Raw genomic sequence first — 17,191 nt, forward strand, 5'->3', positions numbered from 1 at the left:
GATAGATTGGGTAGTTATAGCTTTCGCAGTATTCCTTGAATGGAGTTGAGTCGGACTACGCATCAAGGAGAGGGAGGAAGGGGGAGAGGGAGTGGTGAGTGAAGAGGACAAGATTGGTGTAGGCTGAAGGACTTGGCCTGAAGCCTTCACAGGCAGCTGACTTCTGTTGGCATCTTGTTTTATAACCTCTGAGGTCAAGGGAACAGAAACACCAAGGCTTTCAAGAAAAGAAAGAGAATGTAAGGAATAAAGAAGAAGAAAACTAAGAGAGGTGGATATATTCAGGAGCATTTCTTTGTCCGGTTTTGACAAGTGCATGCTAGTCCAATGGCCTTGTCCGAAATCTGTCTTGCCTATTACTTATTAAAGCTGCATTCTGTGTATCATAGGCTACTACATACTATTTAGAACATACAGTTTAGTTAAAATGTATGCAGTTAGCAACAAATATTAACATACTAGACTCACCCATAGTGAGAATGAGTCATCTAATGTGCAATTGTGTTGTTTCCCGCCATTCGTTCATTAAGGTACAGTGTGTCCCCTTATCTCATTATCAGCTGTCAACAGTTGTTGTCAAACACAGGTGGATCTGAAAAGATGACTCTCTTCCTCAATAATGTGCAGTGAATTCTACCAGAGACGAAGAGATGAAGCAAGAGGATTTACTCCGCCCAAAATCTGTCAGCGTGAGATAAGCCCTTTTTTTGTATGGAGGTCTATGAGAGAGCGTCGAATTATGTGAGGCTTATTTGATCAAATATACGTTTCGTAATGTTTAAGCCGTTACAAATGATATAAGTACTGATATAAGTGGATGCACTTGGCATTCCAGCAACTTTTAGAAAAACTAGTTAGCTGTGCCTGTGTATCTGCCCTTTCGTTGGCCTGCCTTCAATCATTGAGGACATGTATTTCCATTGTTAGAGTGCTCACTCGGCTATCTTATCAATATAATAGATCATCTTTGATTCTACTGCATGAAAAGTCAAAGTGAGTATGACAACCTGGCATTTAAAGCATGCACATTTTTTGAAATGTCACAGTCTACTATAAAACATTTTATTTCGCATACCCAAAATGCCTACCTGTACGGGTATTCGGACACGGCCATTGTCTTGTCAAAGTTCAAACCACCGGTTAGTTTTTCCATCAGTAGGCCTCTGTTGCATTCTGAGTTTACTAAATAAAATGGCATTTTTGATGGCATTTGGTGGCTTTCTGTTTTGATTCAGTTCTGTCTTTGTGTCCTAGGGTTGACCTGATGTTGTGTTCACAAGGGACAAATGGGAGAAAACTTCTGGAAACTGACAACAAAAAGGGACATTCTCATTGGCAAAACTCCATCTGTTTCAAAGCATTTTCTTTCATTTCGTGCCTACTGAATAGTACCCAAGTGTTTGTATGCCTTCTGGTCCAGCTGATGAAAGCTTTAGACCTGTCATCACATTACTCTGATATGACCTAGAATGGCCAGATCGTTTTTCACCTCATACAGTTATACATGTTTAAAGTCTGTATTGTTATTAAGGCCAGTTTTGCTCTTTTAAAGTTTTTTTTCGAATGGTTTTTATTAGTATTTTAGTCCTGGTTGGTTGATAATTGTAAGACATATACGTTTTTATGAATAGCCCAATATCCCACATCCTAAGATTGTGTGATTGAGTGACTGATGGTTGGTTGACTGAAATGGCTTTAAAGTGCAGTCTGCAACTTTCTTTTTTTTTTTTCTTCAAACACTGTTGTCCAAGAAGCTAAATATAAATAGCACTTATTTAACTCCAAGTGAAAGTTATAGACTGCACCTTTAATGTAGGCCTAACTGAGCAGAGCCCAGTATGGACTGGCATGACCTGGCATGGATTGACATATATACCAGACAGTCTCTGGTCCATTCTTAGAAAGCCCAGACCAGACCAGAGCATATGGCTCCTGTCCCCTCCTGGCTCCTGTCCCGTCCTGGCTCCTGTCCCGTCCTGGCTCCTGTCCGTCTCTACTGGTCTGGATGAGACTCTGAAGATGTTGTAATTATAGGTTGGGCAGGAGTAAGGCTCTTCAGGATTTCTGCCCTGCCTGCCGCCAGAGAAAAAACGTCCCAATTATAGCTGTGTGTGTGTCCGTTGATGTGTGTGTGTGTGTGTGTGTGTGTGTGTGTGTGTGTGTGTGTGTGTGTGTGTGTGTGTGTGTGTGTGTGTGTGTGTGTGTGTGTGTACATGCATCTTTTGTGTGTGTGTGTGTCTGTGGGTATGTACAGTATGTATGTGTGCGTCGTTTGTGTGTCTGTGTAAGTATGTTTGCATGCGTGCATTGTAAATGTGTGAGTGAAGAAGAGTGTGTAGGGCAGGGACTGAGCCACTGAGGCTATCCAATTATAGTTTGGGCCCTACTTTGGCCCGCTGTGTCAGCAACGTCTGTTTCTCTCTGTCACCCTGGAGATTTGAGGACCTACAACCACCATTTTGTTTAATTGCACTTCAACCCAGCTCTCCCTAAGATGGGGGGTATCATTTTCCTTAGGGTGACATTCTGTGTGTCCGATTCAGTCTTGGTTGTGTCTCAGATCTAAGCAATCTGAGTGATCCTAAGTGAGCTTGTCTCTAATTTATATGGCCGTCTTTTAATTTATGTAGGCCTATGTATTGCGGCTGTGCTTTATGTGGTTGTGGAGAAGCGATGAACCCTGGTGCTCAGCCCAAGTTGTAATTGAAATAGCTTTTTGTTTTGATGGATATGTCATACTGCATTCGTTGTGTAAGATATCATCCTAGCCAAGGAGGAGCTCATAGGCTATCATCTCTGATTCCATGGAAAAAGTTTATCCTGATATGATAGGAGGACAAAGACTATGCAACTCTGTAACTTCACCTTCGCATCTGAAAACTGTGCTTAGATCAGTGGTTCCCAACAACAACAAAAGTTAAAGTGGTTGTTATTAATATTCAGGGTTCAAACAGTACTCCTTCTTTTGGCACTGTATGGTAAGGGAGGGAGATACTGTACAGGCAGTCAAGGCAGTCAGGAAAGTAAGGGAGTGTGACGGTGCTGAAAACAGAAACAGCAGGGTGACTGTTGTCATTTAGCAACAGGGGTAGGTCCCCCTATCGTTAGCCTCTCTCTCTCTCTCTCTCTTGCTCTCCCTCTCTCTCTCCCTGTGGGTTGGTGAATGAGGGGTGGAGGCCTCTAACACACTGATTATTCAGGCAGACTGGGGCTCTTGAGATGTTAAACACACACCATTACTGAGTCAGAGGTGTAGTCTAGGAACAGTAAATCTGTTTTCGCAACCTGATTTGACCTGTTCATAATGTGTGTTCATACAAGTGTTCATAATATACACACTAGTTAGCTGGCTAACATCTGCGCAATCATTACAGAGAAAGAGGGATTCGTGCAATCGTCTTGTGCACTGTAGAGAGAGCTCACCATAAATACCTACAAAGACAGAAGAAGTAGCATGAATAAAGTTAGAATAGTAGTAATTATACATGGGTTTTATGTAGGGCTTTGTAATGTCCTAAAGCCACTTTAAAGTTAGGTTGAAGTTAAGTGAACTTAGTTCAAGTTCAACCAAAGTTCAATGAAATATACCATAATTGAATCAAATGTAGAGTCTAGTATAGGGTTGAAATGTGTTTTTCTTTCCTCAGTGCTCAATTTACTCATTGTCAGTGTGGTTTTCTGGTGAGAGAAAACAGTTGGTTTGATTGGTGTGTGGTGAGGTCACAATTATGTCACAGACAATCTCTCCCCTGGGTGTGTGTGTGTGTGTGGGTGTGTGTGTGTGTGGGTGTGGGTGTGGGTGTGAGTGTGTGCGGGCGTGCCTATGAATCTGTGTGTGGATTATCTGGGTTACGAACGTGTAACAACGGAGGCACATGGAAGACCTGTCCAAGTTATTTTATGTGTGTAATTTAAGAATAAGTGTTCAATTCAATTCGCAGCGTGTGTCTGTTTCAATCAACAACAAGCCCTTTAGCATGACCTTACTGCTACAGTATATGTCTGCCTGAACATTACACACACGTTTAATTCAACTTTTGTGGCCTTAATTTAGAGCACGTGTCAAACTCATTCCACGGAGGGCTGAGTGTCTCCGGGTTTTCGCTCCACCCTTGTACTTGATTGGTGAATTCAGGCCACTGATTAGTAAAGAACACCCCTCACCTGGTTGTCTAGGTCTTAATTAAAAGGAAAACCCCGCGGACACTAGGCCCTCCATGGAATGAGTTTGACACCACTGCCTTAAAGGGATAGTTCAACCATTGATGCTTCATGTCCATTTAAGTTTAATGTCAAGCTAGCTATGTTTGTCACAAGTCTCTGAAGGTAAAAAAGAGGTTGTGACTAAGGACAAAAAATATAACTTTTAAGGGATCATAACTAACTGACTAAGTTATTTTGATGATGATTTATGTATGCTAAATATAAGCATGCCTGGTGTCAGTTTACATCCATTGTTTTTACGTCAAAACATGCTAATGCTAGCATTAGATGACAGTGTATTTGGGAACTTGAAAAGCACTATTTGATACCCATACATATGTAGCCTATTATAATATTAAACTTAACAGACATGTTTAAATAAACATGTTTATTTCAGTCCCTCCTACATGGCTCGTAGACTACTTTCATAGTCTCAAAACAAGTATTTTTATTATGTAGTTGGTGAGCACTTTACCATAGCATGACTTTACTCTAGCTGCTTTAAAATATCAGGGCTATGACAATGAATATAACTACAGTTCCCTGAAGGAGAAAAGGAGGTATAGCATGCTATAGGGAGTCAACGACCAATCATATTTACCTAAAGAAAAGTCACGCCCAACGGGCCAATGGATGCTGAGCCCGCCCTCGGAAACCCCGCCTTCCTGGCTATAATACCGGGGATCGCATTCATTTCCTCAATTCAGTACAGCTTTGCGAGCCCAAATCCCCTGACAGTGCGGGGCAAAAATATGTCATATGTCGTTCCCTTAGGAAGTGCCCTACCCCGAGCTGGATTAGTGAAACAGACAAAAAGCTGGTCACAAATGCGGATATCCTTGGTCCTATCCATATACATGCGTAAAGTGCGCACCGGACACAGGCCATGCAACCTCCATTGTTCACTTCAAGCAAACGGAGGAGGGGATCTGTAAGACATAGCCAGGGACCTGTAAGACATAGGCATAACCTTGGGAGCAAAAGCTGCATTAGGACGATTGCGTTTTTCTCAGACATGAATAAACAATTCAAGGTGAAAGCCAAAGGTCATAGCTTTCTGGGAGGGAACACTACTACAAAATATTGATGACTAAAGCCACAGCGAAGCAGTGCGAAATGGCTGTCAGCTCAACTGGTTTTAGCACCTCAATCACACTGCATTTTGATACAAATTCATTTCCAATGGAAAGCTGTGTTTTTATTTAACTAGGCAATTCAATTAAGAACCAATTCTTATTTCCAATGACAGCCAATTATACGCCGCCCTATGGGACTCCCAACCACGGCCAGATGTGATGCAGCCTGGATTTGAACCAGGTACTGCAGTGACTCCTCTTGGCACTGAGATGTAGTATCTTAGACCACTGTGCCACTCAGGAGCATTTGCCTTGCAGCATTGCGTTGCTGAGGCAGTTGCAGTGCGTTCTGTGTGGTGCATAAGTTGGTTTTATCGAACGTATCAGAACGCACTGCAACTGCCTCTGCAACGCAATGCTGCAAGGCAAATGCTCCCGAGTGGTGCAGTGGTCTAAGACACTGCATCTCAGTGCAAGAAGTGTCACTGCAGTACCTGGTTTCGAATCACGGCTGGTAAACTGTATGCGTTGACGTCTTGACAGAAAGGGTAGCAGATGGTGAATGTTCAACTTTTGTTGCAAACATATCCAAATGATGCTGCGTACCATTTTGCGCAATGTATTTACTATGTATGTGGTATGTTGTTGTCCCGCCTAGCTATCTTAAAATGAATGTACTGAATGTACTACGCTCTGAATAAGAGTGTCTTCTAAATGACTAAAATGTAAATCTAATCAAACGCTGCTATTTATTGCTGACCAGCAGATGTCACTAATGTGCATTGTGAACAGATAATGACGCTCCGAGTAATGAACCGTTTTTCTTCACAATTTGGTGAAGTGCTGAAGCCCTCAGAGATCCTCAGTTTCCCATCACGTGTAAATACCTTCCCCCAAACCTGGAGGAACTCCACTGTGGGGGAGAAGACGGCCAATCCACCCCCAAGTGACCTGCCGCCCTACGACACAGCTCCATCAAAGGCTCATTAAATACCAATGGTTCACTCTCCCCTGCCGAATCCAAAGCCAGGGCTTTAGGCTGCCCCGGACTGATGTCATCTGATTCACACTCTGAAAACCCTCCAGAGGAAACCAGGGATAGGAACCCTTGAATCTGGACTCTGAACAGCCAGAGAAACTGGAATGAGCCTCACTCGGCTGGGATGACACCCCTATCAACTCCAACCAGCGCTGCTGCTCTGTCCTGGCCTATAGCCTTTTTTTTTTACTTACTCTTTCTTACCGCTGGCCATCTTACTCAAGCAAGGAGCACTGGCTACACAAGCAGAGCAGAAAGTAGTCAGCTTCTACAAAACAAAAAAAACAATACCAAGACCCAAAACTCGCAACTTCTAGGACAGGTATCATCAACTAGATTCAGCCACGGGGCGATTTGTTGCTTGAGCGGATGGTCGGGGGGCCGGAACATAATTACAAAGAATTTGTAGACTGAAAATTGATCGCTAGAAGCCCAAACAGATATAATGTTTGACTAAAAGAATAATTTCAAATCTTCCTTACATTTATATACGATCACGTGTCTTTGTGTTATGCGTAGGAATACTTGGGAACAAATGTATTCAATTAAAATCACTTGTAGCTGATTTCATGGTGTTTTTATAGTGTTTTATGTCCAACAACAACAACAAATTACTCTATACCAATAAATACAATTTTTTTGCTCAGAAAACTTTGGGGGCCAAATAAACAACCCACGTGCCGCCAGTTGGGGTACCCTAATCTTGGGGGACAACTTGTCTCTCCCCACAAACAGACACCTAAATTGGAGCAGAATCTCGCAGTCATCGTTTGCTTGAAAAGTTTGTGTGACTTTAAAGTCTTCAGGCAAGCTGAAGAGCAAAGAATTTATGAAAATGAATATGAGCCCTGGTATTATAGCCACAGAGGCGGGGCTTCCGAGGGTGGGCTCGGCATCTATTGGCCCGTTGAGCGTGATGTCAGTTTTCTTCAGGTGAATATGATTGGTTGTTGACTCCCAATAGTATGTTATACCGAGTGACCTACTGACAGAGAACTGGCTGTTTCAACTCTTTTTATTAAGTAATTGGTTCCACAGCCTTTTTTTTTGTTTACTCAACTTTTCAGTCGAAGTGTTACCTGAACTAAGAGAAATCAGTTGGCCCAAACTTAGCTCCAAAAATTCTGTCAATTTGTTAAAAGCACTGTTCTCAAGTTGGAGCTAAGTTTGGAAAAGTAATCTTTTTTAGTTCAAGCAACACTTGGACTGAAAAGTTGACTAAAGTAAACAAAACAATGGCTGAGGAACCACTTACTTAATAATGTTGGAATCTCATAATTCCAACATCCTTGTTTGTAGTATGTGACTAGAAAGGCAGAAATGTTTGTTAGTTTCATGATGGAAATCCAAATAGCCTGTGTTATCTGTAGATGTATTTGTTTCCCTAAGTGCAACTGACTGAGGTGTGTGTGTGGTCTACCTCAACTCCTGTTTGGCACTCCTGTTGCGGGAACTGAGGGACGGCTGCTTTGATGCTGATCGACCGTGTGTGTGTGTGTGAGAGAGAGAATCAACAGGGGATTCTTTTTGGGCACGTCTTGGCTATGCCTGTGATGGAGTGCCAGGAATGGACTCTGGCCAAAATGTTTTATGAATCAAAGTCCATTCGGGTCTTTCATTTATTTAGTTTCTCGGACGGCCTGACCAGTTCTTACGGTTAAAGTGTGCCAACACTGAGTGTTTGTTTGTGTGCGTGTGGGGGTTTTGTTTCAACATTTTCCCAGCAATGTCGCTCATAGCTGTTCAAAGTCACATTTGTATATAGCCTATACATGGTTGGTTAGGTTAAAGAGTTGTTTCAAAATTCTAAATGCTAAATGTTTATTCTTGAATCCATTCCTAGTGATCCAGTTATTTACAAATGTTGTTGTACCAGCAATGTTCCTGTAAGATGCCAAGTAAGAGTGATTTAAGAGTTCTTATTTTGTCATGTTACCAACACCCCAGCAACACCACACCAGGGTCATATTCATTATGACCAAACGTATACTGTTAGAAAAAAGGTTTCTTTGGCTGTCCCCATAGGCAAACCTATTTGGTTCCAGGTAGAACCTTTTTGGTTCCAGGTAGAACCATGTTGGGTTCCATGTAGAACCCTATGTGGAAAGATTGTTTACATGGAACCTAAAAGGGTTTTACCTGGAACCAAAATGGGTTCTTCGAAGGGTTCTCCTAGGGGCCAGCCAAAGAACCGTTTTAGGTTCTAGATAGCACCTTTTTTTCTAAGAGTCTAGCAACTTTTTAAATGGAAAACGAAAATAGGTAGTCCATCCCTGTTTCAGTCTGTTTCCTTCGATTTGTTGCCTAATGAATACAACCCAGTTGTTTGAGCAGACCTATACCCCCACGTTGGCAACAGAGATCATTGTTTTTCCCTTGAAGCCTGGCTTAGCTGACAGTACTTAACATACAGTACACTGCTGTGTGTGGTACATAGGCCTACACTCTGACCACTCATTCTAAACATACACACAGACCTAGACATTCCTGATGCAAATATCTACACCCCAAAGTAAAGCAGCGAGAGCCAGGACGTGGTGGTCAGAGAGAACAGGGAAAAATGAGTTTGTTCTTATTCTAACTATGCCACTCATGGTCACCACAGTACCACCTACGCACACACATGCACGCACACACAAAGATTTACTGTAACACAACACAGATGGGCCTTTCTGTAGGCTGACATATTTGTCTATGTAAGTGTATTTATACTTATTGACATCCGTACGGCCAGTATGTCAGGTACAGATGCTTCTAGGGCATAACTGGTACTGTCTGTGTCCATGTACACAAACACATGCCCACCAAGGTGGCTTTTTTTTGACAATGTGTTTGGCTGTAATTCTGTGTGGCATGGACCATATTAACCAAATGTGAGGCCAGTTTGTGAGGTGTAGGGAATGCTTCACCCATCTGTGTTCATCAACAACACATGTCCACCGATATGGCTAATAAACTGTGTGTGTGTGTGGGTATCATTTTGTGTGGCATGGATCATATTATCCAAACACCAGATATCTACAGTGTGTGGGTATCATTCTGTGTGGCATTAACCAAGCACCAGTGGTGGAAAAAGTACCCAATAGTCATACTTGAGTAAAAGTAAAGATACTTTAAAAGAAAATGACTCACGTAAAAGTGAAAGTCGCCCAGTAAAATACTACTTCAGAAAAAGTCTAAAACTATTTGGTTTTTAATGTACTTAAGTACCAAAAGTAAATGTAATCGCTAAAATATACTTAAGTATCAAAAGTTAGAGTAAAAGTATAACTAATTTCAAATTCCTTTAATTAAGCAAACACAACGGCGCGGTTTTCTTGATTTTTTAAAATCTACGGATAGCCAGAGGTGCACTTCAACACTCGGACATCCTTTACAAACGAAGCATTTGTGTTTGTGAGTCTGCCAGATCAGAGGCAGTAGGGATGACCAGGGATGTTCTCTTGATAAGTGGGTGAATTGGACCATTTTCCTGTCCTGCTAAGCATTCAAAATGTAACTGGTACTTTTGGGTGTCAGGGAGAATGTACGGAGTAAAAATTACATTCTTTTCTTTAGGAATGTAGTGGAGTAAAAGTAAAAGTTGTCAAAAATAGAAATACTAAAGTAAAGTACAGATACCCCGAAAAATAAATTAAGTAGTACTTTAAAGTATTTTTACTTAAGTACTTTACACCACTGCCAAATACATGACACAGTTGTCTTCTATAAACGCTGATTCTGTAGGCAAGATTTAGCCATCTCACCTCACAGGAATAACATGTGTTTAATGAAACCTCAACTAGTTAACAGAAGAGATACTAACATCCTTTCTTAATGTTCCTGTTTCTTCACAGGAAAATCTGGGACACCAAGGTTGCTGATCCATCCACAAGGTAAGACCTAGTCAACGTCTGAACATCTCAACTAACTACAAATTATTTTTTTCTCCAGATGTTGATCATTTTTGTGCATCTGATTTGAACTCTATTATAATGCCTTGTGAGTTTTAAATGTGCTTATAATGCATTATGTAGAGTGTTTAAATGAAGTGTTACTGGATAGTTCTTGTCTTGTTCCTCTCCTTCATGGAACTGACATGACAGACGTTAGCTATGCACACGTTATGTGTTATAAAGCGTTATATGACATTTATGACCGCTTCTCTCCCACTTCCTAGGCTGAGCCTCATGGCTCGTAAAAAAGGTTTCTGGGTAGAGAAGGTTCACTGCCTGGGGTCAGAGACCAGCCTATCAGAGTGTCACGCTCAGCTGTCCATTCCACATAGCCCCACCCCCTGTAAGAGTGGGAGACATGCGGTGGCGAGGTGTGTACCGGGACCGCAATTTGCACGTATGTCATCTGGAAGACCCCAGGCACCCCACCCAATTGTGGTAAGAGACAGGCACACACACACATAAAAACATAGACACACACACACACATCATGCATCACTGTGCTAAGAGCCAAGACCTAGACACTTTTCCTGTGTTCTGCGCAAACATAAGATACAAAACATTCTTAGACAATAATACAGTCTAGTCATACATGATGCTGACACTCTCTGTCTCTCTCTGTCTTTCTGTCTCTCTGTCTCTCTGTGTCTCTCTCTCTCTTTCTCTGTATTTTGGTCTCCTGCTGTCTCTCTCGCTCATTCTGACTCTCGCTCTCTCTCTCCTCTCCCCCTCTAGCCGGTGCGTCTGAAGGCTGGCCCCAGGCTGGGTGAGGGCCGGGTGGAGGTGCTGAAGGAGGGGAAGTGGGGGACCATCGTAGACCACGTGTGGAACCGCGTCTCAGCTAGCGTGGTGTGCAGGGAGCTGGGCTTCGGAACCGCCAAAGAGGCCCTCACTGGAGCTTACATGGGACAAGGTAGGGCAGGACTCCCTCTCTATCTGTTATTCTCTGTCTTTTTGTCTCTCTGTCTCTCTCTGTCTGACTCTTTGTCTGTCCTACAGGGGTCAAGGTTCGACTTTTATTCTGACTGGCAAAGGAAAACGTTCACTCCGGTTGTGCCACGTGAACATGGAAGTTGTGTTTTTACCAGTTTCTTCCATTTCATCCTGCCCTATAGGTTTCAGGGTCCTAGGCACAGGCACCTGAGAGAACACACCCATGTATATGTCTCTGTACTCTGTGTACCTTAGGCTGTTTGAGATTCCATGTGAATCAGAGGAACTTTTCCAGCCATGCTTAGGACTTATCTTAGGACTCTACGCTCGTCTGCCGCTGAATGGTCTGAGAATGTATTTGTTTGTGAGCCTGAGGGTGCTGATCTGTGGTTCACACACTGTTAGCGGATTTCCACTCTTCTCCACCATGGTCACTGCAGCTGTATGTGTGTGTGTGTGTGTGTGTGTGTGTGTGTGTGTGTGTGTGTGTGTGCGCACGTGTGTGTGCGCACGTGTGTGTGCGCACGTGTGTGTGCTTGGGCAGCTGGAGGGCTTTGCGTATATGGCTCAGATCACAGCCGAATGCTCCTCAAAGGAATGGAGTCAGCAATCTCAGCTCCACCAAGACGTGCACACGCAAACACGCAGACACACAGCTGTGCATTTTTTTATATATTTTTTTATTTCCTAATATGCGACAGCCACCAGATGTTTTTACCACCTAGCCACGGGTCTTTCCCTGTCCTAGATGGGAGAAGTCTAGGTGGAGCAGGGAGTGGATTGGTAGGGTTTATAGTTTGTGCTGATAAATCCCATAGCTGAAAAAGGGATATGTAACAGCACCTGATCTCTAAATAAACCTTGGTGGCTTTATATTGAACTAAAGTGTTTTCAAAAAGTAATCATACCCCTTGACTTATTCCACATTTTGTTGTGTTTCAGCCTGAATTCAAAATGAATTAAATCTAGTTTTTTTTTCACCCATCTGCACACAGAATACCCCACGATGACAAAGTGAAATAATGTTTTTAGAAAATGTAGCAAATTTATTGAAAAGGAAATACATAAATATCTAATAAGTATTCACACCCCTTTGCTATGACATTCAAAATTGAGCTCGGGTGTATCCAATTTACTTTGATCATCCTTCAGATGTCACTACAACTTGGTGTAGTCCACCTGTAACCAATTCAATTGTTTGGACATGATTTAGAAATAAACACACCTGTCTATATAAGTCCCACAGTTGACAGTGCATGTCAGAGCAGAAACTATACCATGAAGTCCAAGGAACTGTCCATAGATCTCCAAGATAGAATTGTGATGACAATTTCTAGAGTGTTGAACATTTCCAAAGGCACAGTGGTCTCCATCATTGGGAAATTGAGAAAATATGGAACTACCCAGATTCTGCCCAGAGCTGGCCGTCCGACCAAACTGACCAACCGGGCAAGAATGTATGCAGCAGCATACAAGACATTGTATGGAGTCCCAAAATCCTGACTTGGATTTCCGAATTAGATTTCTGAGTTGGATTTTCCCTGTCGGAGCTAGTTTTATCTAAGTTCCCAGTTGTCTTTCACTAACATGTCTGAGATTTCCCAGTTCCGAGTTTCCAGTTGTTTTAAATGCAGCAGAAGTCATGCTGGATGGACAGCATGGACAATGTATTCAAACTTTCGTGGCCCATGGCATTACCCCCTTTTTCGTCATATCCAATTGGTAGTTACGATCTTGTCTCATCACTGCAACTCCTCTACGGACTCAGTGAAGGTCGAGAGCCAAGCCACACTGCTTCTTGACACACTGCTCGCTTAACCCGGAAGCTAGCCGCACCAATGTGTTGGAGGAAACACTGACAACCAAAGTCCGCTAGAGCATGATGAGACAAGGAAATCTCGGACGGCCAAACCCTCCCCTAACCTGGATGACGCTGGGCCAATTGTGCGCCGTCTCATGGTTCTCCCGGTCACACCTGGCTGTGACACACCTGGCTGCAGTGGCACCTTAGCACTCATTGTTGAATTTGCGTTTCCAACTTGTTGTGTAATGTTTATCTCCAATGGTTGATGAGCACCGATACGTTTTATCTATAATTTCTCTTCATATGACAAGGATTGAAAAGGATTTGCCAGTAGATTGTCGACTTGATTTATGATGATGACTGCTAGCGAAGATTTTGAAAGTATGATGTTGACATGATCAGTCCAATCACAGCTACAGTAGATATAACGTGATTTGATGTATTTTTATCTGTGGCCAATGACCTTGAGCCTTCATGGATGTGCACTTCCAAAGTCTATGGCAGCACCCAACAGCCTTGAATTTTTTTAGCTCTACCCGTAGGTTTTGCTCTGACGAAGTGTCCCCATGAGTGTGAGAACACTGAGCCAATCACGGCACAACTAGAGAACATTACCAACCCCTACACTCTGTATTTTCGCTGGCTGCCCCACCACCACAGAAAGTACTGAGCTAGGCTGAAACACCTGCATTTTGGAGCTGCCTTACTCAAGAAAGCAAAAAGGAGACCATGTACAGTATGTGACTTTATTAAACCAAAGATTTCTTCTTCTTTTTTACATTGTTTGCAAACTGATATGTGACATGTATTAATGCCAAAATAATAAAAGCTAAACAGGTGCCCCACCTGCCCTGAATGAGGCATAGCCACTGTTCTTCATTCCTGGTTCTAGAGAGCCTTAGGAGTGGAGAACATTGTAGCTCTTAGCATCCTCATCTCTCACTATTCAACAATCTCTGGTATCAATCAGCCTTCTGCACCTATACTGTAGCCTAATATAACCACACCCATCCCAACCTAATCCCCGCCACAGCCACATCAAAGTACCCCTGTCCCAGATCTTATGGCTGCTACATACTGTAACACCCAGCAGTATGTGCCTGTGTTGTAATAGTCAAGGCGAAGTGAAAAGCTTTTAATTTTCTCCCAAAATAAGTTCATATTTCCTCCTGATCCAACCACTGGGCTGCTGCTTCAGTAACACCCAGTGTGTGGGTGTGCATGCGTACAATGTCTGTGTTAAGTCTGTTCCCAGACCTGCCTGTAGCATTACTATGTTGCGTGCAGCTCTAGCCTCCTAGGCTGTCATATCAAATGACAGGTTTAATTTAATAGTTTAATCCTCTCGCCCTGCTTTAAATGCAAGTCCCTAACTATATCCTGATTGGCAGGGCAATGGGTGTGAGAGTTTTCAGCTGTACACACACATGCACACACACACACACACACACACACACACACACACACACACACACACACACACACACACACACACACACACACACACACACACACACACACATTACACACTTTCGTAACACCTGCTTAGCTACAGCCATAGCTGGACTAGGGGACATCTGCCAACACTCTCTATAACATGTTGTTTTTTAGACATTTTACTGTCCTATATAATTTTGACTGAGTTCTGCAGGCCACATAAACGTATACATGTATGGTGTTGGAAAAAGCCTACATTAAGAGTCCAGATGACAGGACAGAGTCTAACGGACACAGACAGATAGACAGATAGACAGATAGACAGATAGACAGATGCAGACAGACAGACAGACAGACAGACAGACAGACAGACAGACAGACAGACAGACAGACAGACAGACAGACAGACAGACAGACAGACAGACAGACAGACAGACAGACTGAGACAGACTGAGACAGACTGAGACAGACTGAGACAGACTGAGACAGACTGAGACAGAGACAGACAGAGACAGACAGAGACTGACAGAGACAGACAGACAGACAGACAGACAGACAGACAGACAGACAGACAGACAGACAGACAGACAGACAGACAGACAGACAGATTGAGACAGATACAGACAGATACAGACAGAGACAGACAGAGACAGACAGAGACAGACAGAGACTGACAGAGACTGACAGAGACTGACAGAGACAGACAGACAGAGACAGACTGAGACAGATTGAGACAGAGACAGACAGAGACAGACAGAGACTGACAGAGACTGACAGAGACTGACAGAGACTGACAGAGACAGACAGACTGACAGAGACAGACTGACAGAGACAGACCGACAGAGACCCAGACCCAGACAATAGGAAATATACATTGAATAACTGGTGTTTTTATGTACTGTAGTTTGGTAAGCATGACATGTTCAGGTGAATATCTTGTGTTGTTGTCACGCAATAGTCTCAATAAATGCAGTAAATGCACGTAAAATGTACAGTCACTAAACATTCGTTTAAATATAGTATTTACAATAATCATTTTTTTTAAACTATGCTATAATTAATGTTAGCACATACAGTACATGCCAATCAAGCAGACAGATACAAATCTTTAAGACTTTAGGGAGCTGGAAGCGGGATGATTGTGGTCACATAGCTAGTGAGAATAGCCCAAATAATTGGTTAGTGGTTAGGAGGGAACCCTAGTATTTCCCTCTCTCTGAAGTTAAACGTGGTTTAGGGACATTAATGGTGTTTTTCTTTCCGTGGGACTTCTTAATGTTCAGTTGTTTAATCCTATTTGAAGTCCATTCAATCATCAAATAGGCCCTTTCACGTCGCCAAGCCTGAGCAGTAAAAACCATATAGGTCTGCCTGTGTGTCTTTCAGCCATAGGGTTGGTGACATTCAGTAGCTTTTGGGTGGGGCTGTTTGGGGACACAAATATAGCTCTGTGTGAGAGAGAGACGTGTGGTGTTAACAGTGTGTCTGAATGTGTGTTTAACGTGAGTACATTTTACATTTTAGTCATTTAGCAGACGCTCTTATCCAGAGCGACTTACAGTTGTGAATGCATACATTTCATACGTTTTTTTCCCCCCGTACTGGTCCCCCGTGGGAATCGAACCCACAACCCTGGCGTTGCAAACACCATGCTCTACCAACTGAGCCACACGGGACCACGGGAGTATGTTAATGTGTTAATGTGAGACACCAACTATAGAACTAGCCATCCTGATAGCCAGTCATCCACAACCATCTACCACAGATATAGACCTCTTTCATCCTCTTGGGGGTTCTACTACCATACGTCAGCCATGTTTTTTTCCGCTGCACCGTCTGTCAAAGGGATTACCACACATGCAAATCAGCCGCTGTAAGGTCACGCACACGCAGAGCTATGAGATATGATAGGGTTCACAGACCAAATCTACTGTACCTCACGGGGAAAGAGGACTAGTCTAAAGATCACACAAAAACATTTCTTCTCTGAAAATGAGATCCGTGAAAGGAGATAATTGAATGTACGCACACACAAATGTGATACAGCAGGAACTGTACAAAGTACACAGCAGTGAATGGGAAATTAGTGGGAGTGAATTTTACATTTGCTGACTGTTTACAGCACTCAAATTCGCTTTAACCATTGGTAAAGTGAAGTCAAAAACTGAACTCATCAGCTGCCATTTGAACTCTCATCATCATCATCATCATCATCGGTTTAAATTACAGGGACAATGCCTCTGTTTCCTATTCTGACGAACACTGGTGTATTTTTACTTTACTCTGTGAGGTGGTATACATCCACGTGTGTGTGTGTGTGTGTGTGTGTGTGTGCGTGTGCGTGTGTGTGTGTCCGCTCATTAGTGTGTGCGTGTGTGTGTGCATGATTCTTCGTAACCAGTTTCTCAGGATCTATTTTGTATCCGCCTTTTTTCACTGAACTAAATCAGCTAAAATGTGCTTTTTTTAAATGAAGATCCACAATCCACAGAAGCTGTGTTGGTCTTGATAAGTTAAACTGTGGTTGTTCTGATCTACCTACTACTCAGTGGTATTTTACGTGGTTTTCTACACACACATATAGAGACGGTTGGTTCAGGAAGTGGGTTTTCTTTAGTCTATTTAATGTGGGTGGATGTATACCCAGTCATTGTTACCAATATGGATGGAGGCCTACAATCTATAATTTAGAACAGGGATGGGCAACTCCAGTCCTTGGGGTGGTGTCACACTTTTTGCCCATTCCTTGAAAACCCTGATTAAC

General features: G+C 42.8%; 1 protein-coding gene across 1 annotated transcript in view; it reads left to right on the forward strand.

Annotated features, from left to right (window-relative positions):
- The window catches only part of loxl4 (lysyl oxidase-like 4), a 57,509-nt gene that overhangs the window by 18,858 nt on the left and 21,460 nt on the right, over positions 1 to 17,191 (forward strand). Inside the window, exons 5-7 of the mRNA XM_029698805.1 lie at positions 10,155 to 10,193; positions 10,478 to 10,691; positions 10,989 to 11,166. Coding sequence (XP_029554665.1) covers positions 10,155 to 10,193; positions 10,478 to 10,691; positions 10,989 to 11,166 — 431 coding nt within the window. The remainder of the gene's footprint in view (positions 1 to 10,154; positions 10,194 to 10,477; positions 10,692 to 10,988; positions 11,167 to 17,191) is intronic.

Source organism: Salmo trutta, chromosome 18, assembly GCF_901001165.1.
Source record: "Salmo trutta chromosome 18, fSalTru1.1, whole genome shotgun sequence".
Lineage (NCBI taxonomy): Eukaryota > Metazoa > Chordata > Actinopteri > Salmoniformes > Salmonidae > Salmo > Salmo trutta.